This window comes from Tursiops truncatus, chromosome 20, assembly GCF_011762595.2.
Source record: "Tursiops truncatus isolate mTurTru1 chromosome 20, mTurTru1.mat.Y, whole genome shotgun sequence".
NCBI lineage: Eukaryota > Metazoa > Chordata > Mammalia > Artiodactyla > Delphinidae > Tursiops > Tursiops truncatus.
This window is the reverse complement of record NC_047053.1, coordinates 47,163,830-47,188,129: the sequence shown is the minus strand read 5'-3', so window position 1 is coordinate 47,188,129 and position 24,300 is coordinate 47,163,830. Positions and strand designations below refer to the sequence as shown.

Sequence of the window (24,300 nt, the reverse complement as noted above, 5' to 3'; positions counted from 1 at the left end):
TGAGGGTGAGAACCCATGAGACCGTCCCTGCCTGCAGGCAGCCTGGAGTCGGGGTCTCGTCCCTGGCCTGCCTGCCCAGGCCCATCGCACTCCTTGGCCCACTGAGCACTTCCAGAAGCAATGCTGTTTCGGAAGCACTTCGGCACGTGTTCACAGTGCTCTCCGTGAGATGCTCGGGTCACGTTTCATTAATGTGCGGTCACTTCTGCTAAAACCAATCTTGGTTGTTTGTAACTCGCCTCTATGAAAGCACTGTCGCAGCTGGATGTAAAGCCTCTGGGGTGTGGAATTGAGAGTCTGCAGCTTTCTCCAGGAGAGAGCAAGCCGCCCAGCATGATAGAAGCTCTCCGCATTATGGGGTCAAGGGCCTATTTTCTTGGAAGTTGGTGGTTCTTTAGAACCCCAGGCCTATGGACGGGGACAGCAGAACAAATTGGTTTCTCTGTACCCACGGGCGCAACCTGGGAGCCAGTCTGCTGCGTGCAGTCGGACATCTGAACGGGGTGAAATTAGAGCCAGCCACTCGAAAAACAACTAGGTTTTCCAGACAAAAAAGAAAAAAAGTATCTCTGTAAATTAGGGTCAGGGGTTCTCTTTTCCAGTCTTTGTGGAAAAAAAGAGGTCTGCTTGTCAGACACACACCGAGAGGAACTGCTGAGCCGCTGAAAACCTTAGCAAGTGAGCTTGCTGACGGGAGCATCACTGCCGGTGGACGTGGGCAGGGAGGACAGGGCCGCTAGTGAGTCCACAGCCTCCTCCACTACCTGCCGCACTCAGAGCCTGGACTCCTCATGAAGTTGTAGTTTTATCTGAGGCCAGCGGTGTGCTGGGAAGGCTGTGAACGGTAGAAGTATGGGAATCACACCTGCAGGCCGAGCAAAGTCACTGGACAAGTCAGCGAGGCCCCGGAATACGAGCTGAGAAAGTTAATGCTGCCTTTTCTATCCATGACCCCTCCGGCCACCCCCCATGACACCATGACTTTGCCATCATACATGGATCTCTGCATGTCTGCAGAACACCTGCAGTGACTCAGGACCTGGGTATCCCCTCATCTTTCCTGGGTCAAATCACGCCTCTGTCCTGAGGAACCCATGGCTGTGGGGGAAGGCACCTCTGGGCAACAGTTAAACCCTCTGGGACCTGTTTGCCTGTTAGTTTAACCCTGTCTTGATTGTTGAGTGGTTTTCTGTGTTAGTTGTTTTAGCAAAGGGAGGCGGAAAAGGACTGAAATTGTGGGTGACAGTAGCTCGCCCGGCCGGCGCCAGGTTCACAAAGCGTGAGCAGCTCCTCTGTGTCACCCAAGACTTGCGTCCAGCCACTGAGGAGGGGGTGACTCCGGGACCTGAGTGTCACAAGGGCTGCTCACCCTCTACGACGTGCAGGGAAGAGGGGCCACCATGCCTGGCTCCTCTGCATAAGCCTGTGTCATTCTCCAGAAATGTGTGTGAACCTGTCGGATGCTCTTAGCAGTTTTATCCTCTTTTCGTTGTTCTTCTAAAGCTCCTTCAGGGCCACGAGGGTTTTTTCCCAAGTGGCTGTATTGGGGCCTGGTGAACAAATCCCCGTTCACATCCTTGGCTGGATTGCAGACAGCGATGGCCAAACCGAGGCTTCAGCCTTGGGTCTCAGTTACGAATCTCAGCCTTACTGAGCTTTATTCCAAAATCTTTGGTGCTCTTTTCCTAAAACCTTAACCAGTGTGCACTGATCTGAGTATTGCTGACGGGTTGTCGCAATTATATATCGAATGCTAGCCATGTACAAGCAGAGGCAGGGCCCTGCTGTCAGGAGCCCACCCCTGCGCTGTAACCCCTGCTTTCCTCTGGGCCCCTCCAGGTCCCCAAACATTAGGGACTGGTGTCGGCCTTGGTAAAATACATCATTGACATTTGCTGCAAATTGAGACCCATAGTCGTGTGTTTCCCTGGGCAGGTATCACAAGGCTGGACGACCAGATATTTCTGAACAGGAACCCTGGTGTCCCCTCCGTGGTCAAGTTTCACCCCTTTACGCCGTGTGTGGCCGTCGCTGACAAAGACAGCATCTGGTACGTGGGGCACTTGCAGGGCTGGCGTTTCAGCTGGAGAACAGGTAGCCCCTGGGAGGTGTGGGCAGGATGCCCCTGCACCCTCCTGGTGTGGAAGCTCCTCAGCCCGGGCCTTTGGGCTGTTTCAGGGGGGGAGGGGTGCTGGAAAATGTGCAGAGAGACATCCCTCCTCCTGGTGTTGCCCGCGCCCTCCCAGGGTTGCACTTGGCCACGTTACCACGGGTGTTCCAGAGGCCTGAGCACGGTTATGTGTGGGCCGGGACGGGAGCTTCTGGTACGAAGATGGAGCCATTCCTGTGCAGTGAACAGAGACCGGTGCACAGGGGCTCATCAGGATCCCACAGTGACAGGACATGTGAGGAACCCGCTTGTGTGCAAGGGCAGCAAGTGTGTGAAGGGGAAGTGTCAGTAACAAGACACCATGTTAATTCATAGTGACCATTGCCCTTATGTCACTGAGAAAGCGCTCACTTGATGGGAGAGAACCATGGACGCGATTCTTTTTATAGCTGATAAAATGGATATAATTCTTTTTTTTTTTTTTTTTTTTGGCTGTGTTGGGTCTTCATTGCTGCACACGGGCTTTCTCTAGTTGCGGCGAGCGGGGGCTACTCTTCGTTGTGGTGCACGGGCTGCTTCTCATTGCAGTGGCTTCCCTCATTGTGGGACACGGGCTCTAGGCGCGCGGGCTTCAGTAGTTGCAGCACGTGGGCTCAGTAGTTGTGGCTCACAGGCTCTGAGCACAGGCTCAGTAGTTGTGGCACACGAGCTTAGTTGCTCCACGGCATGTGGGATCTTCCCGGGCCAGAGATCGAATCCGTGTCCCTGCATTGGCAGGCAGATTCTCAACCACTGCGCCACCGGGGAAACCCAAAATGGATAGAATTCTTACCTGTTTCTTATTCCTCTCCTTTTTTTATACATAACATAAAATTTACTGTCTTCTCCTTTTTTAAGTGTGCAGTTCAGTGGCATTAAGCACATTCACCTTGTTGTGCAGCCATCACCACTGTCCATCTCCAGGACTTTTTCATCACCCTAAACTGAAACTCTGTCCCCATGAAACACTGACTCCCCCTCCCCACTTCCCAGGCCCAGCACCCCACACTCTACTTCCTGTCTCTATGAATTTGTCTATTCCAGGAACCTCATATAAGTGGAATCATCTAGTATTTGTCCTTTTTTTGACTGGATTATTTCACTTAACAAAGCAGGTGTCAGAACTTCCTTCCCTTTTAAGACAGAATAATAGTCCATGTGTATGGACCACATTTTGTTACATCCTTCCTCCATTGATGAGCATTTGGGTTGCTTTCACCCTTTGGCTGTTGTGAGTGACACTGATATAACCTGGGTGCACAGTGTATACCCAGAGGTAGAATCCTGGCCAAACGGTACTTCTGTGTTTAGTTATCTTGAAGAACCACTCTTGTTTCGCATGGCAGCTACACCATTTTATGTTCCCACCAGCAGGGCACAGCATTCCAGTTTCTCCACATCCCTGACAACATTTGTCCCTTTCTGTGTTTTTGCTGGTGGCCGACCTGGTGGGTGTAAGGTGGTATTTCCTTGTGGCTTTTGTATTTCCCTGATCACTAGCCTTATTCCTCTCTTATTCCCTGAAGTTTTTGGGACTGGGAGAAAGGGGAGAAGCTGGATTATTTCCACAACGGAAACCCTCGGTACACGAGGGTCACGGCCATGGAGTATCTGAATGGCCAGGACTGCTCACTCCTGCTCACAGCCACAGGTGAGTGGGGTTTGTGTGGTGGGGACCTAAACCGCAATGCAGAGGTGGTGGGGGACAGATGCAAGACCCCAGCACGAATTGGAACAAAGCTTCCTGTGACCTCGATTGTTTCTTCTGGCAAAGGGGACTAACCGCTCCCAAGTGGAGGCCTCCATCATTAAAGGCACACCCATGGGGAGAGGTCCTGCTGGCAGCCCTCCCCAGGAAAATAAAGTCCAGCCCCGGTCCAAAGCCAGCCCCCTGGCAGACATCAGGCAGGGAGGGGGAGGACAAAAACCCAGAGTGGTGCGGGCAGCCAGTAGGGTCAGTTGGGGGTTTGAGGACAGATCACACCGAGCCTCTCTGAGCGCCAAAGAGGAGGCAGAGAGGGTGATTCCCCGGACGCAGAGACACAGCAGAGGAACCCAGGGCCCTTCAGGAGTCGGGTCCCAGTGGAGGTGCAGCACGAGGCTTCACTTCTCAGCAGAGATCAGGCAAGTGTTTCCCAGTGTGTCCCCAGATGACCTCATCCTCCCTCTGCAGCTTGAGGCAAGGTCATCCTTGAGGGCCTCATGTGAAGGGCTAGTGAGGCCAGAGAGCAGGGTCCTGGGGGCAAGCAACACCAGGAGGAAGGAAGGAAGGACAGACGGACAGACAGCCAGGTGGTGGACCCACACACTCAGGCCCACCTGGCTGCCCATCTGCCGGAGAACACTGGGGCCTCTGCCCCGTTCTGAGCCTGGAGAGGCAGGAGGAACAACCCGCCCATTTCCTGAGTCTCGTGTGAGGGGAGGTGGGGAGAGAGAGGCCCTGAGCACCGTCCCCTTGAGACTGCCTCTTCTTGGCAGGTGATCCCCTCGGGGGGGATCGGGAATGCTGAGGCGGAGGCGCAGCCCTGAAGCCCAAGGTCAGGCCAGAAGAGGCCTCACTCTGCCTCTGATAGGCTCCTCACCAGACGAGAGACCCATCTGTCCCTTGGGCTGGGCAGCCTTTGTCCTCCTGTGCCTCCGGGGGAGGGCCCTCCTCCCCTTCCCAGAGCAGCCAGGCCTGCATTTGAATATCCTCTCTTGTCTCCCCAAGATGACGGTGCCATCAGAGTCTGGAAGAACTTTGCTGATTTGGAAAAGAATCCAGAAATGGTGACGGCCTGGCAGGGGCTCTCCGACATGCTGCCCACCACCCGAGGTGGGTGCTCCCCGGGGTCCTGCAGGCGCTCAGTCCACTCAGACTCCCCAAGTAACGACCCAGCCAGCCTCCACCTTGGGAGACTCTGCTCGCGGGTGGAAGTCCTGCCGAGCTCTGACCAGCCCACAGCCCCCGTCCTCGGCTGGAAGCTCGTGTTGCTTGTGAGAGCGTGGCCGCGGCAGGGCCTGGGGCTGCATTCTGTGCCCCTCGTGCCCGAGTTAATCGCCTCTCGGTGATGAGCACACAGCAGGCGCCCCAGTTGTGTCTGGTCCTACGGGGGAGGCCAGTGCGCTGCCTGCCTGCCCTGGGCTGACAGAGGCGCGGCTGCAGCACCCACCGGCCACTGCTGTGCGTGCTGCCTGTCGGTGTGCATGGCTGCCCCACGCCCAGGGTGAGAGACACCAGCACCGCCTTCCGGTCTCTGGGTCCAGCCCATTGTCAGGAGGTCTGCACCTCTCAGCCCCGCGCTCGCTGTTCACACAGCATTAATGCGGCCACGGGTCTGGATTTCCAGGGACACCCTCAGCCGGAGCCGCCCTCCAGTGTGGTCGCAGAGCCGCTGCCAGATGGAGGCGGGAGCGGCTTGCTGTCGGCCCCCTGCTGGCCTGGGGTCTTCGCATGTCCTCGCGTGGCCGATAGGTGCCTCCATGGCTGCTTCTGTCTCCTCCGTCAGAGCACTTGTCCTAGGGAGACGCCGACCCCTGGGGGCACAGCTGGCTCCACGGCAGACACTTCCGTATGTGTTAATTTTTAAAATAGCCATGTTTTTACATTTTCTTCAGGAACAAAATGGTCATGCATACCCACCTCCACAGGACCCAACACAGCCGTTTTCTTGTTGCCCAGGCCCCTCTGGGCCCAGTCCTGGGCTAACGTGGATGACAGCTGCCATCACAGGTCCCTCTGTCTCTCTCTTGCTTTTTCCAACATTGGAGCAAAAGCCTGATCCCTGCCCTGCAGCGCCCCCGCCTCCCACCCGCTCAGCCCCCAGCCCCACCTCAGGCCCGCCTCAGTGCTGCTGGCTGCGGCAGAGCAGGTGGCTGACGGCCTCCCCGTGGCTCTCAGGTGCTCACGCTCACAGGTTTGTTTCACTGCGGGACACGCTGGACGAGTTGAATCGTGGTTTTCAGTCCTTAGCTTCCTGCTGCCATCCAGCAGGACGGGACACACCCCAGGCTCCCGCCGTTCTGCAGACCCCTGTGCAGGGAAGGCAGGGGCTGGTCGAGAGCAGGGTCAGCCTCCCGGCAGGGCCAGAGGATAAGAAAGTGGGGAGCCCACTGGCAGCCCAGTGGATACACTGTTGTCTAGTTTATTCCTCTTGCAGCGGCCTACCTACCTGCCGCCCCCAAATACCTGCCACCCCCAAATGATGTGTCTGTGGTTTTTTACCCGCGATGCCACTTGCCTTTGCTCTAGTGAAGGTGAAAGCAAGGGTGGACAGCATGCAGTTTGGGAGGGGGGCAGAGAGTCTAGCTGGGAGGAAAGGAGGCTGAGGTGACAGCAGTACAGTCTCAGGGCTCCCCTGCACTTGTCTCCCCCAGATGTCACCTGTGTGAGCTGCTCCTGGCCCAGGTGTGCACTGCAGCCCTAACTTGAGAGTGGGTCCACTGCTGTAGACATGTTTGCTACAGACTCCTTCCTGCTGGACCGTCTCCCTTTCCTGGGTTTCAGAAAGCCCCCCAGGAGAGGCACTGTTGCTGAGGGGTCAGGAAGCTGGTGGGGGTCTTACCTCCAGGTCTTTATCGGCAGGTGGGGTGAGGGGGGCTTTGGGCAGGCACGCAGCACTCCTCGGCGGCTAAGCCAGAGTTCGTTTGGTCTGCCCCCTGCCTTTTGACCAGGCAGCTGTGGGCTTAGCAAAAAGGAAGACATTATTTCCTTGTTCTTTCAGGGGGATGGAAGGTGGAAGGGGTGGTGAGCCTGGGAGGCTGACTGCTCTAAGGGATCAAGACAGGAAGGGCTTGTGTGCTGCAGGGCCCAGAAGGGGCACACTGAGAACCGGGGAGCCTCTCCGGGCCCCACATCCTTCAGTCTCCACAGCTTCCCTCTGCAGCACGGGGATCGCAGCCCCAGTAGGGCTGGAGAGACCCCCGATTGTAATTTCTATTTCAGGAGCTCAAGCTCAGTAACCGAGGGGCAGGTCTGGTGGAATTCTGACCCCTGTGCCAACTTCTCGTTGCCTTCTGCCCATCAGCACCTTGTTTCTTTTTCTTCACCCGCCTTGGCCTCTGACTTGACAGTTACAGAGCTGTGGGCTGGGACCCTGCGGGGAGAGCTAGCAGCTTCCACAGCAGTTGCTTGTCAGCGTCTGGGGGGACCCCCACAGCTTCAGAGTTCTGGCTGTGTTCCCCCGGGACCTTGTCGGGCAGAAGCAGCAGCCCCCGCTCCCTGCTCCAGATTACCGCCCCCCCAGGCACGTGAAGCTCCCTGTGCTCCGCAGTGAGGTCCTCCGCCTGGTCTCAGGTCCCAGGCAGCCACGAGCCGTGGGGGGGGAAGAGGCACCCTCGGGGGGGGGCTGCGGTCATCAGCTCCTCCACGCGCCTGTGACGGGGGATCCTGCACAGCTGTGCACCCCATGAGGCCTGGCCCACCGTGTCCTTCAGCTACAGAGGGCGTGGGGGGTCTCATTTGTGAATGCTGCTGTGTAGGGCACGTGGGAGGGAGGACTTGGCACTCCCTGAACAGTTAGGAAAGTCTGCCTGTGAGGTTCTCCCGCGCGCTCTCCAGCTCAGAATCTGCTCGCCAAGTCGCTGTCGTGGCAGCTTGTTAGCAAAGATTTGATTCCGTGGTTTGTGACTAAAGAGACTGTTTCTTGCGGGAGCCCTACCCCTGCTTTTCGGAAGTCATGTGAAATGTGCAGGGTCTCCGCGTCATCCTAGCATGCCCCTGGCTCCCGTGTGTACATGTGCACACAGGCATGGGCACGCATGCATGCATGTGCACACATGAACACGCTCCTGTGCATGCATGTGCAGTTAGCCTGGGGACACTCCCCTCATGGGGTACCCCGCTGTCAGGAGAACTGAAGTCAGTCTGGGTTCACAGCCATCCCCGGAACTGAGCGAGCCGTGCTCTGAAATAGAACCGGTGGTGGGACCGCCCGTCCTTGGGCCACGGCGCCCACAGACACCCAGATGGAAGCACACTTCCCACCCCCCAGAGGCCTCCTCACTGACCGCTGGGCCCCATGAATGAAGAGCTGTCCTCACTCTAAGGACCTAAACGGAAGTGTCTGCCTCCTCCGGGCGTGGCCAGTGGGTCAGCTCCTGCTGGTTGGGCTGCACTGTGTGCACATCCGGCCACTAACCTCCACTCACTGGAAGTGCCCACGCCGTGTCGGGTCATGTTTCCCCCACGTCATAGCGCTTCCAATTTCCTGTCTAGAAAGAGAGTCTTTTTAGCCAAAACCCCTGATAATTGGGTTTTCACGTTCAGAGGTACATTTGGCCCTTTTTTCCCACTGCAGCCGTGGCCTGGGCCACCGTCTGCCCCTCCCTCCTGTTTCCTTCTCGGCTGCTCCCCTGTTTGTGGTTTGTGTGATTTTGGCTGATTTGGCTCTGGCTGGCCTGCTTTCCCTTGCATCCATCCCATAATCCCTGTTTCCTCGCAGGTCTGGCCCGAAAGGTCTCAATCTTTCTTGACCGCAGTAAGCAGGGAGGTGAGTGCCTTCTCCCTTATCTGTGAGTGCCAGGGGTGGGAGCCGGCTCCTCTGCTTTGCCTGAGGACGCTCGCTAGCCCGCTGTGCTCTTCAGGCAGCAGAGGATCAGGGCTGTGGTTTTTCTTATTCGTTCCATCTGCACAGTCTCCTCCAATACAAAAAATCATCACCAGCTGAGCACTGAGATCTCATGGGATGAATGAGGTTGACTGTGTGAGGCTCTGGGAAGAAATCTTAACGAAAGCCATAGACAGGACTCTCCCTGGGAGCCGAGGCCTCATGGTCGCACCTCCCGGCCTCCTTGGTGGCCTCAGTCACTCTTGGGCTGGCTCAAGGACAATTCAGTTCTCTGTTCCAGGCCACCTTCACAACAGCCTGGGAATGGAAAACAGTCCAGATCCAAGCCTGCTGGAGTGAGGATGGCGCAGCTCCGCAGGCTCGCAGGGAGGAGGCACATCTCACGACTCCATCAGGACAGAAAAGTCGCTCCAGATTGAGATTTGCGTTCCCACCAAATTTTTCAAAAAAGAATCTTTTTCAGAATTGAATGCAAAGTCTCTTAAAGCATCTGTTTCCATCTGAAAATCCATATACAAGTTTGATAGTTACTAAAACACCTATATGCAACTGACTGTGGATACACATGGTAACACTGGGTTAGCAAACCCATATGCCTGCTCAAAACGAGCCCTTTTCTCTCCTAAGCTCACTAGTCAGGTAAATTGTAAAGAGATGGAGCCTTATGAATCCAGGCAGCAGGTAGAATTCTTGACCTTTAATTTGCAGCATCTGAGTTTAGAGTATGACCAGCCTTCTGGTGAACTTTCTGTTCTGGTCTCTCTTTAGTCGCTCCCTAAACAAGGGTTCCCTGCAGGAAGGCATATGTGGCTATGGGTCTGACGGGGTCCCTCGTGCCATCAGAACTGGAGTGGGTAGAGAAGCAGGTCCCGGGAGGCTGAGAACAAGATGTCCTTACAGATGTACAAACTCACAGTTTCGTATTTTACAAAGGACCCTTTTAGTAAAAAGTTCAAAAGGAAGGAAAAAGAGAAAAGAGAAAACCCGAGACTGACTCAATCTTCACTCCTTTGCTTCCCGCCAGCAGTGATGGCGGTGGTTGTAACAGGAAGGATTTCTCTCAGAAAGAGCCTCCTGGGTTCTCAGAGGAATGACAGGGTCACTTGCCCTGAAATCCTGAAGAGGAGCCAGGGGACACCTTTCACGGTCAGGACCTGGGGCGGCCAGAGGAGGGCAGCCCCGTCCCCTGGTTGTCAGCTGCCAGGGGGCAGCAGCCACCCCGGAGGGCAGGGAACAGATCGTCCAGCACCGGTGTGTGTGTGAACTGGACGTAAACCTTGGGCCTTGGGGCAGCTGTTAGTATTCGTTGCCTGGATCATCTGGGCAGCAAGCAGGGCACCGACGGCAGAGCACAGGGGTGGCTGGCGGGGGGAGTCACGGCTGCCCTCCCCTCCCAGCCTTACTCCTCCTCCGGGGTCACAAGCACATCCAGAGTCTAAAATTAGCAGGACCTGGTGAGCAGGAAGCCCTCTCAGTGCAGGAGGCAGGACGCGGGGCCGGGTGGCAGCCCCCATGGGCCCACGCAGGACAGGGCACTGGCCGTGGGGAACGACGGCTCCCTCCTCTCCCAGGAGGCGTGTGCCCCACCCTGTCTCCTCTGACCCTAAGCAGCTGCCACGTGTTCTGGTCCACCTCCCAGGTGAGAAATGGAAGTTTAGGTGAAATCATTTGCTCCCGAGGAGCCCAGTTTTCTGTTGCCAGCCCTGTCCTGTGTCTCTGAACCTGCCGGCTGTCCAGGAGGTGTTCATGGGCCCTGAGGGAGGCCTGATCCCGTGGGGAGGCATTGCGTCTGCATCCCTGTGGAGGGAATGGAGGTCGCCATCCCACAGGTCTGAGGTTCTCACACATGCCTGGTTGGGCAGGGGCTGGCCCCTCCTCCTCGGAGTTCCAGAACCATAGCTCCTAAGGGCGTTTCAGGTTGGGGCTGATGGGTCCTTAGGGATCAGGTCTACATGACATGTCCTCAGAGGTCAGATCCCCATGTTGGGTTCTCAGAGGTCCATTCCAGACGACAGGGTCCTTAGAGGTCAGTCTGGACTGGCCTCTGAGCCTGGAGGGCTGATCATGGACATCACAGGGACCCAAGCCTCTGAAACAACGTGTTTCTTCTTTTCACTGTCTGCTGGGCCTAGGGTTCTGTCTGGTCCCTGACTTACACGTTCCAGCTTCCTAGTCTACAGCCATCCCTGTGCCATACGTCTATATTTTAATGAAGAAATTCCCTCTTTTTCACGGCCAGCTTTTGGATAGGAACATGTGAGCAGAGCTCATATCCAGGATAAAGTCAGACGGGAATCTCTGCATCCTTTTGGGGGCTGCCCACCACCCCTGGCCCCAGGCAGTGAGATGGATGGGCCGTGATCTCAGGCACTCAGGGTGCTGGAGTTCGCCCAGCGGGGGAGAGGCTGCAGCACGTGCGGAGCCTCCATCAGTCGAGCACTCTCCGTGTCGAGGCGGCAGCGTCGACAGGGAGGAGGGGCCCTCCTGGGGGGAGCCCAGAGCAGCCTGCCTGCTGCCAAAGAAAAAAAAGGCCAAGGAGGCCCGGGGGAGGGAGGAGGGGCACAGGCTCTGCCCACAGCTGCCACTTTTCTGGGGATGGGGAAGGAGGAGACACTGCTGAGACCGTGCTCCCCAGGAACGAAGTGATTGGAATCTTCACTCTGGTTCAAAGTCACAATGTTCCTGTCTTATGAGTTTTACTTAAATCATAGCCATCAATTTTCTTCCTTGTGCTCAACACGTCAAGGAAGAGCGTCACCCTTTTTATCATCTTTTACCAACTCGTGATGAGTCAGATCATCTCTCCTCCGCTGTGTCTGGAGGTCGAGACACAGGCTTGGTTGGGAAAGGTCTCGAGTGAGAAGGACAGTGTTTGCGTTCTGTTCTGGGCAGGAGGACGGGCCAGGACCCCAGACCTACAGGAGAATGAGGTGAGGGCAGGCGCAGGAGGTCGGTCAGGGTGCAAGCAGACTGTTGTTTTTATCCCAGCAGTTTTCACGTTGATCTGAGACTCTTCCACGGATAGGAGCTTACTGTCTTAGGTGACACAGCTTCCGCAAACAGTCTGGTAGAGCTAAGGAAGCAGCCTCGCCCAGATTTGTCTGTATACATAGGACGCCTGCCTCCCCGGCGTGTACAGGACTTGGGAAGACCTTAGGAAACACGTTTCTTGTCTCTGCTGGCTTCACCATGCTTTACAACTGGTTTAAACCAGCATTTGGTCCGCATCAGAGAATCTAGATTTAAAACAGGACTCAGAGCTCACGTGATGCACGTCCCCAGGTCCTCTGACGGCCACATGGGCACACCTTCCAGAGCCTCCAGTGCAGATGGAGACGCTGGGGCCCTGTGTGGGAGCTGTGTCTCCCCAAATTCACGTGGTGGAGTCCTCGGCCCCAGCACTCAGAGGGTGACTGTATTTGAGAGAAGGATTCAGTTGAAATGAGGTCACTTGGGTGGGCACTAATGCAGGGCGGGCCCCCACTGGCTCTGAATCCATCATGAAGGAGACTCAGCAAGAAGGAAGCCACCACCACTTCATTTGGAGGCCAGGTCAGGCTTCTTATCCCATTGGGAGTGGCCGCGGCCTCCTCTCTGCTTCCTGCATGGGCCTGGGGCTGAGACCCCCCTCCCGGTCCTTCTGTGGTCCCCCCAGACCCTCCCCAGCTTGTTCCCGTGACCCCAGAGCATCCCAGATGTCACCTGGCCACATGCTCTCATCGGAGGACCACTCCTTAATTACACGGCTCCTGAAAGCCCCATGGGGCTGACACAGAGCTCCAAGTGCAGTTAAGGATGCCCGAGAACACAGGCCACCCCATCAGTGGTCCATGGATACAGGAGTCTGTGAGCCTCTGCAGTGGCCTGGCACCCCAAGTCAGGTCGTGGGTGGGCGCGTCCTCTGCGATTCATTCACACCATGAACACCGGGCACATGGTGAGGGGAAGCAGGTGGCGTGGTTTCAGGCTCTGCTTGTGGGCTGACTGGTCAGTGTGACTGGGCTGTCCCGGACAGAAGTGGGGGCCACATGCCCTGCCCTCTCCCCTACCAGTTCTGATCGTGGTGATAGGTGAGAGGCCTCGCCTGCAGCCTTGTCACCAGTAGATGCCTTTCTGGCACATTAGGGTGTATTCTCCTGCCTGGGGTCAGGGGCGTTGCAGTGGGGAGACTGCATTCTAAAAGGTGAAACAAAGGCTCGTCCATTTGTTGTGTGGAGCTGACATTCTGCAGGGTAGACATGGCAGCCGCCAGCAAAACAGGGAGGACGGGAGGGGGTGTGCCAGGTGACACATCTGGAACAGGTAGAAGACGGAACAGGGTGAGTCGTAGCCTCACATGGTCGAGGAGGTGAATGAGCACGATTTGGAGGGGCTGCATGGACGTCAGGAGAGGGGCGTTCCAGGCACAGGGCCCACTGTCAGTTAAGAGGACCAGCCTGGTCACTTTTGGAGCTCGAACCTTGCAGGGGCCAGGGCAGAATGGGAAGCCATGGGGGGTCTCTGGAGTGAGGGTTGAGGGGCTCAGATCCAAGCAGGAACCTGAAGTGACACATACAGATGAGAGTCTGGAGTTCGGGAGAGAGATCGGGCACTTGGCGGGAACTCCATAGCCTGAAAGGGGCATATCAGAAAAGAACAAGTGAAGGTCACATTGTCCAACTCAGGAAGTCAGGAGAAAAGTGGGCACCCACAGAGAGAAGGGGAAACCACAGAGGCAAACACAGGAGCTGCTGCCACAAAAAGCAGAGACAAATGTATAAAAAAGCTTGATGACTTCACTTCAGACCTCAGTATGACCAAAAGAAGACATAAACAAAGTTATAATGTCAGTGACAGAATAGGAGAGGATATTTGCAATATATGAGCTAAACCATCAGTGTCAGAATGTATATTAAAACATACAGGCTGCACACACCAACATCGACCAGGATTTGGGGAAATCACACCTTGTGTCCATTTCTGATGAGACTACAGACCAGCATCCACTCTGGGAGTGAAACGGCCTCGCCTGGGGAAGTGGAACGCACAGGGATATGTCCCCTTCCCGGTGCTGCCACTTCCTTGTGCAAGGGCGTGTGGAAACGTCAGTGTGGCGTGGTTTACAGGCAGGGAATCGTGGAAGTGATGGGCTCGTTCTCCAAAGGCGTGTTACCCAGAAGTTCAGTACTAATTAACCAGATCTGCATCCGTTGGGTTGGATAAACCCTCAAAACGTAACCTTACTGGAAAAACGCAAATTGCTGGAAAATATACCCCCGTTTGAAATTGGCGACGTTTTTGAAATGTGGGAGATGTGGTTCATGGTTTTGGACACGTGCCCCTACAGGGGAGTGCACGGGGGCCAGCCTAGGAGGGCGCCCAAGGCCTGTGGGTGATTTGTCTGCGGACAGGACAGGCAAGTGAGGCTTTCACTGTCTTAAATTTCACTTCAAGAACAAAAAAAAGAGCAAAAATGATAAGATATTAGCAGCTCTTAGATCTGGGTGGTGGGTACAGGGGTTTCTGTTGTGTTTTTTCTGTGTGTTTGAAATATTATAATTAAACATCTTAAATCTTATAGTCCCTCCTGTGAGGTCAGTGCTGCCCTTAGGGATGCTGAAGGCATTCGCCCCCCCGCCCAGTCCAGTGTAGGGAAGGGCAGTCCTCGATTCATTCACCACTGACCGTCTGTGGTCAGCCCCCTGCCTCCGTGAGGGGCAGCTGCAAAGCTGTTCACCCCCAGGGGACTGCGGGACCCAGGAGACTCACATCTCTGTGCCTCTGACACCCATTCTAAAGTCTCCAGACCTGCCGATCATGCCCAGGTGTCCTGGAAGGTGGGCATCTTGGACAAACAGTCCTAAGATCCTGCTGTCTCTCTGGTAGATGCCTGGGTACAGCAGAGATATAGAGAAGGCTCTGAATTGTCACCCCGACCTCAAGCTTGCATGAGGTTGGGGACCCACCCTATGGGTTGGCACCGACTGCTTGAGCTGTTGCCCAGAACAGGCTCCCTCGGTGACACCGGTGCCCGTCTGTGTCTCTCCAGGAGCTGGGATGGTGGTGGACTGGGAACAGGAGACCGGGCTCCTCATGAGCTCGGGAGATGTGCGTATCGTCCGGATCTGGGACACGGATCGTGAGATGAAGGTGCAGGTAAGCACACCGTCCCTCATGGGGCCTCCCTGGGGGCGAGGCGGGCCAGTGGGCGCAGACCCTGCCGTCCTTCCCAGCTCCGATTGCCCTCGAGGTCGAGGGCTGAGAATGAGGGTCCTTGAGCGCCCCCACCCCACCCCGCCACAAGTACTCTGAGCAGGTGGTGTCTTCGGGGTGGGGGGGGCAGGGGAAGCGGGGCCAAGTCAGGCTGCCTCCCACCTTTTAAAGGGATACGATGATTCGGTTTCCATCCGTGTTGGATTTCTTCCTTGTGTGTGCCTGAGAGCAGCAAAAACTTTTCTGATTGGAAAAGCACTTTTCCCCGTCTGGGGGCCCATTTCCTGTTTCCTGCTCTTTCCTGCCGCGCATTTATCACGCCTCCTTCCCTTCTCCAGCGTTTACAGCTGCCAGGAGGAGAGGCGAGGAGATGGTTTATGGGCGGCAGGACTCCCCCTAGACCCTTCCCTGAACTAATTAGGAGTTTTAAGAGGGAGCCGACGATGATTCCTCCTGCCGATATATGTTTCGTCTTCCTTCTTAGGAGAGAGGGAGACTTTGGAAAGTTCAATGGGCGCAGAGGTGTTTGCTGCCCTGCCTTCCTGGCTGCGGGCCTCGGGTGCCCGGGCTGTCACTCAAGCAGATGGAGCCTGACTCCCTCTGGGGCCCAGCTCCTCAGGCCTTGACAGCTTCCCCGGTGGAGAGAAAGGCAGCAGCTCCACGCCAGGGTGACAAACGCACCCACGGTGGCTGTAAAAGGGATCCAGCAGCTAGTGGGGGTGGGGTGGGGGGCCTGATGCCAGGGTGCCTCACGGGGTCTGTGTCGGCCCTAGGACATCCCCACAGGTGCCGACAGCTGCGTGACGAGCCTGTCCTGCGACTCCCACCGCTCCCTCATCGTGGCTGGGCTCGGCGACGGCTCCATCCGCGTCTACGACAGGAGGATGGCGCTCAGCGAATGGTAATTGGGCTACGCCTTCCCCTCCCTCTGCCAGACAGAGCCAGCCCCCAGAGCCAGCTGGGCACTCCCCGCAGAGCCACATCCCCCAGCGTGTGGAGGAGCACGGCTTCCCACCAGCCGTGGATGGGCTGTTTGGAACACAGGTTTGGGGGTCGGGAGGTCCCAGCAAGGCGCTGCCCTCCTGGGCTCCATTCCCACCTGAACATAGAGAAGGCTACCGCCTCCCGGGTTGAACTCAAGAATAGCCAAGAAGATGGCGTCAGGGACACGCTGGGCCACATGCATTGTCACGGCTTTTCTGGGCACTGGCCCTCAGCCCTGGGCTGAGGCGCAGGTGGGGCCCAGCGCCGTGCCCTGTGTGAGCCGGTGAGCGTGGAGGTCCAGACGCCAGTCACACACGGATGGTAAATGGCAGAGCAACGCTGGAACCCAGGCCCAGCCGTCGCGGGCTCCCGGGTGATGTTTACTGAACACCCACCTTGTCCCTGAAAACAGGCCTGGCCTTTGAATGGGAAGCAGCAGGTGGGCCCATGTGCAGCCACAGGAGCTAAAGGAGCCCTCGTGGGAGGGGACGAGGGGACAGGACTGAGCTGGGCCTGAGAGCAGGCGAGCACCATCAGTGACCCCAGCCGGAAGAGAGTGCAGCTGTGAGGTTGCAGGGCCAGGAGCAGTCGGGGGAGTCAGTACAGGACCCAGGCAGGCAGCAGAGGCGTCAGCCAGACTGTGGCGGGAATTTGGGCCTGAGGCTTGGATGGCGAGTGGGCCCAGGCAGCCCCTGGCTTGCATGTTCCCTGCGGGTCTCTATGGGAGGGTGCCCACTGAAAGCCCACACTACCCACCAAAAGCAGCCATCGTGGAGGTGGGGGAGCAGGGTTTCTTTTTGGGGTGATGAAAATGTTCTAAAATTAGATGTGTGATGGGCGCATAGCTGTAAGGATGTGCGAAAGTCACTGAATATGTGCTTTTAAAGGGAGAGTCTTACAGTATGTGAATCAAATCTCAGTCAAACTGTTATTTTAAGAAGCCTCTCTAGGCAGGCAGTTAACTGGCAAACCAACCCAAGAAGACCCGAGGGTCACAGAACGGCCGTGAGGGAGGGGCTGGGGTCTCCAGAGCCCCCTCTTCGGCCCAAGGTCTGAGGACAGAGACGTGGGGTCTCCTGTGCATCCCCAGGCACCGAGACTTATGTGTGCTGGGTGTGACCTGAGTCCTGGATGCCTTCCCAGATGTCACACTCTGCCCCCACCTCCCCAGCACACGCATCCCAGTCCCGTACTCCCTGTCAAAGACCCTCACCAGGCCTCCAGGAAAGCCCCTGTGTCCCTCCATTTCGACAGCCTTAGAGTCTGGGGTTCTTGGTCTTGACCCTCAAACCCACAGGGAGATGCCAGTGTGAAGTCCTGGTAGGGGGGCTGGCGGTGCCCAGGCCCCAGGAGGGCATGACAGCCACCCTGCCTCCGGAGGTCCCAGCGTGGCCCAAGGTGTTTGGGAGGCCCCCAGGGAGGGGCGTACCTGGGGGGTTCAGTCACTCACAGTGAACACAAGAGGGTGAGGGCAGATCTCGCAGCACCGGCGGACCCCGGACGCTTTAAATAAATGCTCTGTTCCCTCTGCTCAAAACGAAGTCCACCCTGCCTCCCATCCTGATGCCTCGGAGCATCAGGGACACCCACAGTTGTCACCGGGCCCTGACCCCACCTTCCTCCCCTCCAGCCGCGTCATGACATACCGGGAGCACACGGCCTGGGTGGTGAAGGCCTACCTCCAGAAGCACCCTGAGGGCCACATCATGAGCGTCAGGTAATGAGCATGGAATATTCATGAGACATTTTGCTGTAAAAACATTATTTTCCCTCCATCTAAAATATGTCCTTGATATTTAAACAGCTGGGAAATGATGGCATTTCAGGGTAGTAATTAACTTCTGCTCTGGGACAGGCCAGAAAGGTCAGAGCCGGCACAAGGGTGGGGACAGCAGGTCCTCCCACTGGAGAACTTTGCCTGTGGGTGACTTGCAGCGGCAGGGGACGGGGTGGCAAGGCGGCTGGGCAAAGCCTCCCCGCAACAGCGGCATCTGCCTGGCGTGGGCCAGTATCACTGTGCGGATCCGTTGTCTGCCCGTAAGTCCATTCCTGCTGCCGGTAAATCCTGTGCTGAGAGCAGCGCATATTTATTTGCCCGTTAAAGGGACAGAAAATGTAATTTACTGTCACAAAGCCACCATTTCTTCAAAGAGATGCTCTTCCCTTGTTTGTAACGTGAAAACAGAACATAGCTCTCAAAACGATGTCCGCCAGGCCCAGGGCAGGGAAGAGGTGGCCTACTGTCCTCACCTCCCGCCCGTCGCCGCATCCCCAGCTGCACAAAATCTAATCTCTGGCCGGAAATGAATAACTCACAGCCTCCCCTGTGTCTTTGCTCACCGCTGCTTCGTGCCTCGGCAGCTGGGCCCTTTCTGGCTCTGGGGAGGGGTCCAAGGGGCTCGGCGGCAGGCCTGGCTGCCAGGGTCGGTGGGGTGGGCCCATGTGCCATCCAGGGGCCTCCCTGGACACTCTGAGGGTCCAGGGAACCATGGCCTTGAGCTGCACGTGTGGACGGCCCCTGACCACACATGGCCCGTCCTGGGGCCGGTAGGCCCGCCCAGCATCACCACAACACCCTCTTGGCAGCGTCAACGGGGACGTGCGCTTCTTCGACCCTCGGATGCCGGAGTCCGTGAACGTCCTGCAGATCATTAAGGGGCTGACGGCCCTTGACATCCACCCCCAGGCAAACCTGATCGCGTGGTAGGTGCCGGCCCTCTTCTCTCTCCCCGCCCTGCCTGACCAACTCCCGGGGCCCTGTGTAAACAGCAGGCACTACTGCCCGCCCCCACACCTGTGGAGGAGAGCTGGGTGGAGGGACTGAGTGTGCGGCCCCTTTGCTGCTCCTCACCTGCCTGGCCTCCCGGCCCTTGAGGCCCAAGTCCTCTCGTGGGGGTGACCAGAGAGGAGCCCCATCTCCTTGTGGACACGCCCGCCTCCCCACGCTGACTGCCAGGCCTTCTCGTGTGCAGTGGCTCCATGAACCAGTTCACCGCCATCTACAATGGCAGCGGAGATCTGATCAACCACATCAAGTACTACGACGGCTTCATGGGCCAGCGAGTCGGCGCCATCAGCTGCCTGGCTTTCCACCCGCACTGGGTCTGTGTCCCCGCGGGAGGCGAGGAGGACGGGCGGGAGGCTAGCAGCAGCAGCAGGAGGGGTGCTGCAGCCAGGCCCCTCCCCACACCACAGTGTGGCCCAGGGTCTCCAGGGGCCGTAGCCCCCAGACTGCACTCACTATAGAAGCAGCACCAAATTCCCTGTCAATCAAAGCAGATGTGAAGTAGCCCCGCCCTTTCTGACCCCTTCGGCCCCTACACAGACCCCAGTCCTGGAGAAACCTCCCCCTGTAAAGCCCACTGGGGTAGGAGCAGCCCAGACCCCTGTGACCCGGCTGACAGCACCGTCCTTCGTTACAGTCGGCCATGTGGTTGGGGGCTGCTGTGTTTTAAATTAGGATTCTGCCAACCTGCCTTCGTGCAGCATGAGGCTCCCTGGGAGCCCGGCGTGTGGCTCTCTGCCTAAACGCACGACATCAGTCTCCCAGAGCTGTCCCTGGGAGGCCATCCTGAAAAAACAAGTGTGGGAGGCATGGGGAGTGTGCGGATTCCCTGTGACAGGGAGGAGATGATGCATCTCTGCAGAAGCCGCAGCCGATGGGCCCTCGTTCCCGCGCCTGCCTCGTGGGCGGAGTTGGGGTGTCAAGGCCCGGCCGGCACCCCCCTGGATGCTCACTGCCTGCTCTCTGCTCCCTCCTGCAGCCTCACCTGGCCGTGGGCAGCAACGACTACTACATCTCCGTGTACTCGGTGGAGAAGCGCGTCAGATAGCGGCCCCTCCCCACAGGCCGCCATGTACATAGTGGACCCACCGCACTGCCCTGAGCACCTGCCTGACCTGGCTGCTGAGGGCTCGAGAGGGCCCGCACTGTCTGTCTGTCTGTCTTCGCTGTCACGCCCAGGAGCCCAGAGAAGGGGGCTCTGCTGGAGTCCTCGGTGTGATGGTTGCTGCTCTGATGAAACACAGCTCCTGGCCTGAGGACACAGTAGCTGTACATCCCAGTCCCCTTCCCGTCCTGTTTTCTTCTGAGGTTTTTAAGGGGGAAACACTTGTTTTGTTTTCCGAGTGATGCATTAGTCCACAAAGGCTCCAGACGGAAGCCAGCCTCCCGGGGCTGCGCGCCGTGCCTCCTCCCCCCCACCCCCGGGTGTCCTCCTGGGGATGGTCTGAGCGCACTGGATGAGCTTGAGATGGAGTGAAGGACAGATGGAGGCGGCCTGCCACCCACTGGGTCCTCACCCCGGGCCCATCCGGCCAAACGGCGAGGCCGAGCGTGCCCCTCCCCACACAGCCACCCTCCCCGCAGGCAGGACTTCCGTCTGAGTGTCAGCTGTTCTTGCTGCAGGTCTGTCAGCAGGAGGGGCCCTGGTTTGGAAGGAGAGACAGGTCCCGTGGGCCACAGAGCTTGTTTCTCTCAAGTGCTGCTCTTCCCCAGCAGGTGTGGGAACCGTGGCCTCCCCACCTGCACCCCACACGCATCACACGAGCACACATGGAGGGGCCACCAAGCCCCAAGAGTATCGGGGTGAACGGTGCCACCCCAGCCCTCTGTCCCCACACAAAGGGGTGCAGCTCATGCTTGCGAGGGACACAGGAGAGCTCCCGGGAGGGCAGCAGCTTCACATATGTCCATGCACACGCGTCTGGGACGGCGCGCTGAGCAGCCACACCTGGAACACGAGACGCAGCCACAATGATATTTTGAAAAGCATTTTTTCCATTTTCCTTGGGAATCAGGATTATTCAGAAATAGAGGGATGAGCTGGCTTAGCTACTTCTGCCAATAAGAGGCCAATAATAGTGAGAATGTGAGGGAGAGCCATGCTGTGGATGTGGGTGGGCTTGGCGGGGCGCAGGGCTGGGCAAGGGGAACAGCCCTTCTGCAGCCCATAGGCCATGCCTGCTCCCCTGAGAAAGTTCCAGGACAGCGTCCGCCATGTTCTGGGCAAGCGAGCAGCGTGGGGTCGGGGAGACCGCAGAAAGCTCAGCTCCCCCGCACACAGCCGGTCACCTCCACCCGGCGCTCCAGACGGCGACTTGGGAACCTTCCAGAAGCTGAGCTCCACCCACAGATGCAGAGTTGACTACCCACAGCCAATTCACGGAGCGGTTCCACTCCAGATTTTGAGCTCATATGCGGTTCTGTTTGTTTTGAGACAAAACCATCCCCTGGCCAAGCGCAGAGGCCCCGCAGAGGGGCTGTCTTCACAGGTCTGATGCGAAAATTCAATCATGAAGTTACAGAGTCTCGAGAGAGCGTGACCTAAGGGTTCATTTATCTCTATTTATTTTACCAAAATGAGAATTGAAAGACTTTGATGAAACATGGAATTGTAATACGAGAGTAAGAGCGATAAACTGTTAATAAAAGATAAATATGCAGAGGGTTGGCTGGAGGCTCTGTCTTTTAAGGCAAGTCCTCTGTGCCCTCGGGGACTCCAGGCACCAAGCAGGTGGTTCTCGGCCCTCGTTCCCCTTAGGCACAGCCCCAGCCCTGTGGCTTGGACAGTTGGTCCAAGAAAAGGCACTTGGGGTGCCTTTTAAATGTGGGGTCACCCCACTCTACCTGTGAGCCCAGGCTCCCAGAGGGATTCCTGCTGCCACTTCTTGTGTCTCTTATTTACCACCTGCAGTTAGAGGCCAGGAGCCTGCGTCCGCTCTATTCTGGGCATCTGCCTTCCCACGCCCATCCCATGGCTCGGGGACCGCAACTCCACCCTCAGCCAGCATCCCCTCTGACCCCAGCCTAAAAGGTCTTCCACTGTCAGCGCGTGACTCCTCAGGCCCACCTGGTGGTCCAGGGTCGTCCCCCCTTTGGGGGCTGGAACGTCATCTCCTGCAGGGCCCCCCTGCTCCAAATGGCTCCTGATTCTAGACGGGACCCTGTGGCTCCGCAGGCCTTGCCATCCCTAGACACTTCCTGAGGTTGGGTGGGGATGTTCCCACAGATGCGGTCAACAGGCCCGTGGGGTCCCGGCCCCTCAAGCACACCTCACATCTCAGGGGTCCCACTGAGATGTGGGTCCCACTGGAGACGGCTTGGGCACCGGCTCTTGCTGCCCCCGTGACAGGAAATGGGGCCCAGGCGTTAAGTAACTCACCCAAAGCCACACCCATTGGGTGGTGGCAGGAACCTGCATCCCAGCCAGGCATCCTGACCTCAAGGCCCGGAGAAAGACCTTCGCTCCGCAAAGGGGTTGTGGTGGGCGGGGAGGCAGGTGGCATCGGGTACCAGCCATGTACAGTGGGGCTGAAGGGGCGACCGGAAGTGAACGGGGTTCACTGGGCTAGACGGGGCCGACCTGACCAAGGACAAGGGGCGGGCCCCAGGGGAGACCAGGTAGGCTGTGACAAGGGACTGAGTTGCCGGGGGCACAGGGGGAAGAAAGGGGCCAGGACTTGGGAAGGAGGCGGGCCACCCGGCCCCTGGTCCCAGACCAATGAAGCCCCCATGTCAGCCCCCATGACTGCTGTAGCAAATCACTCCAAACGTGTTAGCCAGGACAGACTTACCCTCCCGATCCTGGAGAGCCCCACGCTGGACCTAAAACCAGGAGTCAGCAAGGTTCCTTCCGCAGCTTCCAGAAGAGAATCCCTCTTCCCCCTTTTCCAGCTTCTAGAATCTGCCCTCATCCCTTGGCTTGTGGCCCCTTCCTCTTCCTTCAGAGCCGGCGGTGCTGGTGAAGTCTTTCTCATAGGGCATCACTCTGACTCAGACTCTGCCCCCTCACTCTTTCAAGGACCCTGTGATGACATGGCCCCACAGGATAATCCACGATTCTCCCCACACGAGTCACCGATTGGCAACCTTAATCCCCTTTGTCACGTGACCTAACAAGGTCCCAGCTCCCAGGATTAGGATGTGGGCCCCTTTGGGAGACTTCATTCTGCTGACCACTCTCTCTGTCTACAAGTCCCCCACCAAGCAGAGCCCCCAAAGGCCGAGGGGCGGGGGCTGGCCAAGAGGAGGTGGATGGACGCTGAGATGGGAAGGAAGACGTCAATCCCTGTTCTCAGTGCCAGGAGAGGACTGGGAAAAGGGCATCAGGCCATGGCCCCTGCTCTCCAGAGCCATCCGTGCAGGGCCAGCTGCCCCCACATCCCTGGGGAGGCCCCCAGGCCTGGCGCATGAGGGAGGCTGCCGGGAAGTGGGTGGATTCCCCAGCACAGCGCCTGCTCCAAGGTGGGGAGGGGAGCTGTTGCCATAGAAACCCAGGTTCTGAGCAGCTGGAACTCCTGAATTAAATTATGGTTTGTTTTAAACAAGAAGGATACCCAGCATTTACTCAGCTGCACCCGACACGCTTCAGTGGAGAGAGTAATATTTTTCCCATTAGCATCAGTTATTCTGTCACCAGCACTTGAGTACAAACCAAGTGCTCATAAAAATGAAAGATGGGCACGTGGAAGTAGCTACCACAGGAGGGCGCCAGGCCAGGCCCAGGCCCACACCCTCCACTCGGCCGCACAGCCGCGGTGAAGGGCCGGAAAAGAGAGCCCAGCTGCACCAAATGACCAGTGTCGGCCTGCAGGCCAGGAGCTAGGGACAACTGTATGGGGCAGCTGTGCAGAGACAGCCATCCAGCCGAGGAGAGAGTGGGCAGGGAAGTGGCGTCTCATGAGGTCATCCAGCTCGGCAAGGCTCTGCTCTGTGGGTCACTTGGAACCAGGAAGGTCCCTCCTGGCTCAGCAGCTTTCGGCACAGGACCACCTGACACGTGGCCACAGCCTGGTCCTGCTGCCGGTGCTGACGCTGTGCTTCCACACACAGGAGGGGCCAAGAATTCCCGGCAAAGACGTGTTCCCCACGGCCAACACGCAGACACACATGCGCGTGCAGGCGGGCGGTGGTGATTCCAGTCTCAGGATGTGGGGCCGGCAGAGGGAGTTTGGGAGAAGGTGATTACAGACAAGGGCTGGGGGTGCCATGAGGCTGGCCGGCCACTATCTTGTTCCTGGAATTTCTGCAGGTGTTCCTCTGGGAAGGGGTCAGAGGGGTTGACCTCTCAAGTTTGTTCTGTTTCTCAGGTTCAGTTGCACAGCTCGTTGGAGGCCCATGTGCCCCCAAAAGTGGCCAGTGCCTCACAGCCTGGGGCAGGTGAAGATGGGGTACGACCAGAACAGGTGAAGGAAGAGGGGGACCAGAGAGAGGATGGCAGCTGGTATGTGCCCAGTTGTGTCCTCTAAACTCAGGCTGAAGTCTGAACCCCCCTAACTCCCTGCAGCCCTGCCCCAGCGCCCCGTCTGGAGGGGCCAATTCGGCACAGCCCCTGCCATGTGCTGGACAGGGGGGACAGTGGCGCTTGGTGGGTGGGGACAGGGACTCTGGCGAAAGCATGGGGTGCAGGCACGGACAAGGTGGCT

General features: G+C 57.6%; 1 protein-coding gene across 4 annotated transcripts in view; it reads left to right on the top strand.

Moving 5' to 3' along the window:
• Window positions 1–21,320, top strand: part of RPTOR (regulatory associated protein of MTOR complex 1) — a 347,367-nt gene extending 326,047 nt beyond the window's left edge. For 3 of the 4 annotated variants that reach the window (XM_073798118.1, XM_033847372.2, XM_073798117.1), the window contains 10 exons: window positions 1,936–2,050; window positions 3,676–3,800; window positions 4,860–4,964; window positions 8,572–8,619; window positions 14,726–14,832; window positions 15,663–15,790; window positions 17,504–17,590; window positions 18,460–18,576; window positions 18,846–18,975; window positions 19,638–21,320. In XM_073798118.1, the coding sequence (XP_073654219.1) occupies window positions 1,936–2,050; window positions 3,676–3,800; window positions 4,860–4,964; window positions 8,572–8,619; window positions 14,726–14,832; window positions 15,663–15,790; window positions 17,504–17,590; window positions 18,460–18,576; window positions 18,846–18,975; window positions 19,638–19,706 (1,031 nt within the window). In that variant the 3' untranslated portion in view covers window positions 19,707–21,320. The remainder of the gene's footprint in view (window positions 1–1,935; window positions 2,051–3,675; window positions 3,801–4,859; window positions 4,965–8,571; window positions 8,620–14,725; window positions 14,833–15,662; window positions 15,791–17,503; window positions 17,591–18,459; window positions 18,577–18,845; window positions 18,976–19,637) is intronic. The other variant, XM_033847375.2, reaches the window with a different exon arrangement.
• The last annotated feature ends 2,980 nt before the right edge of the window (window positions 21,321–24,300 follow it).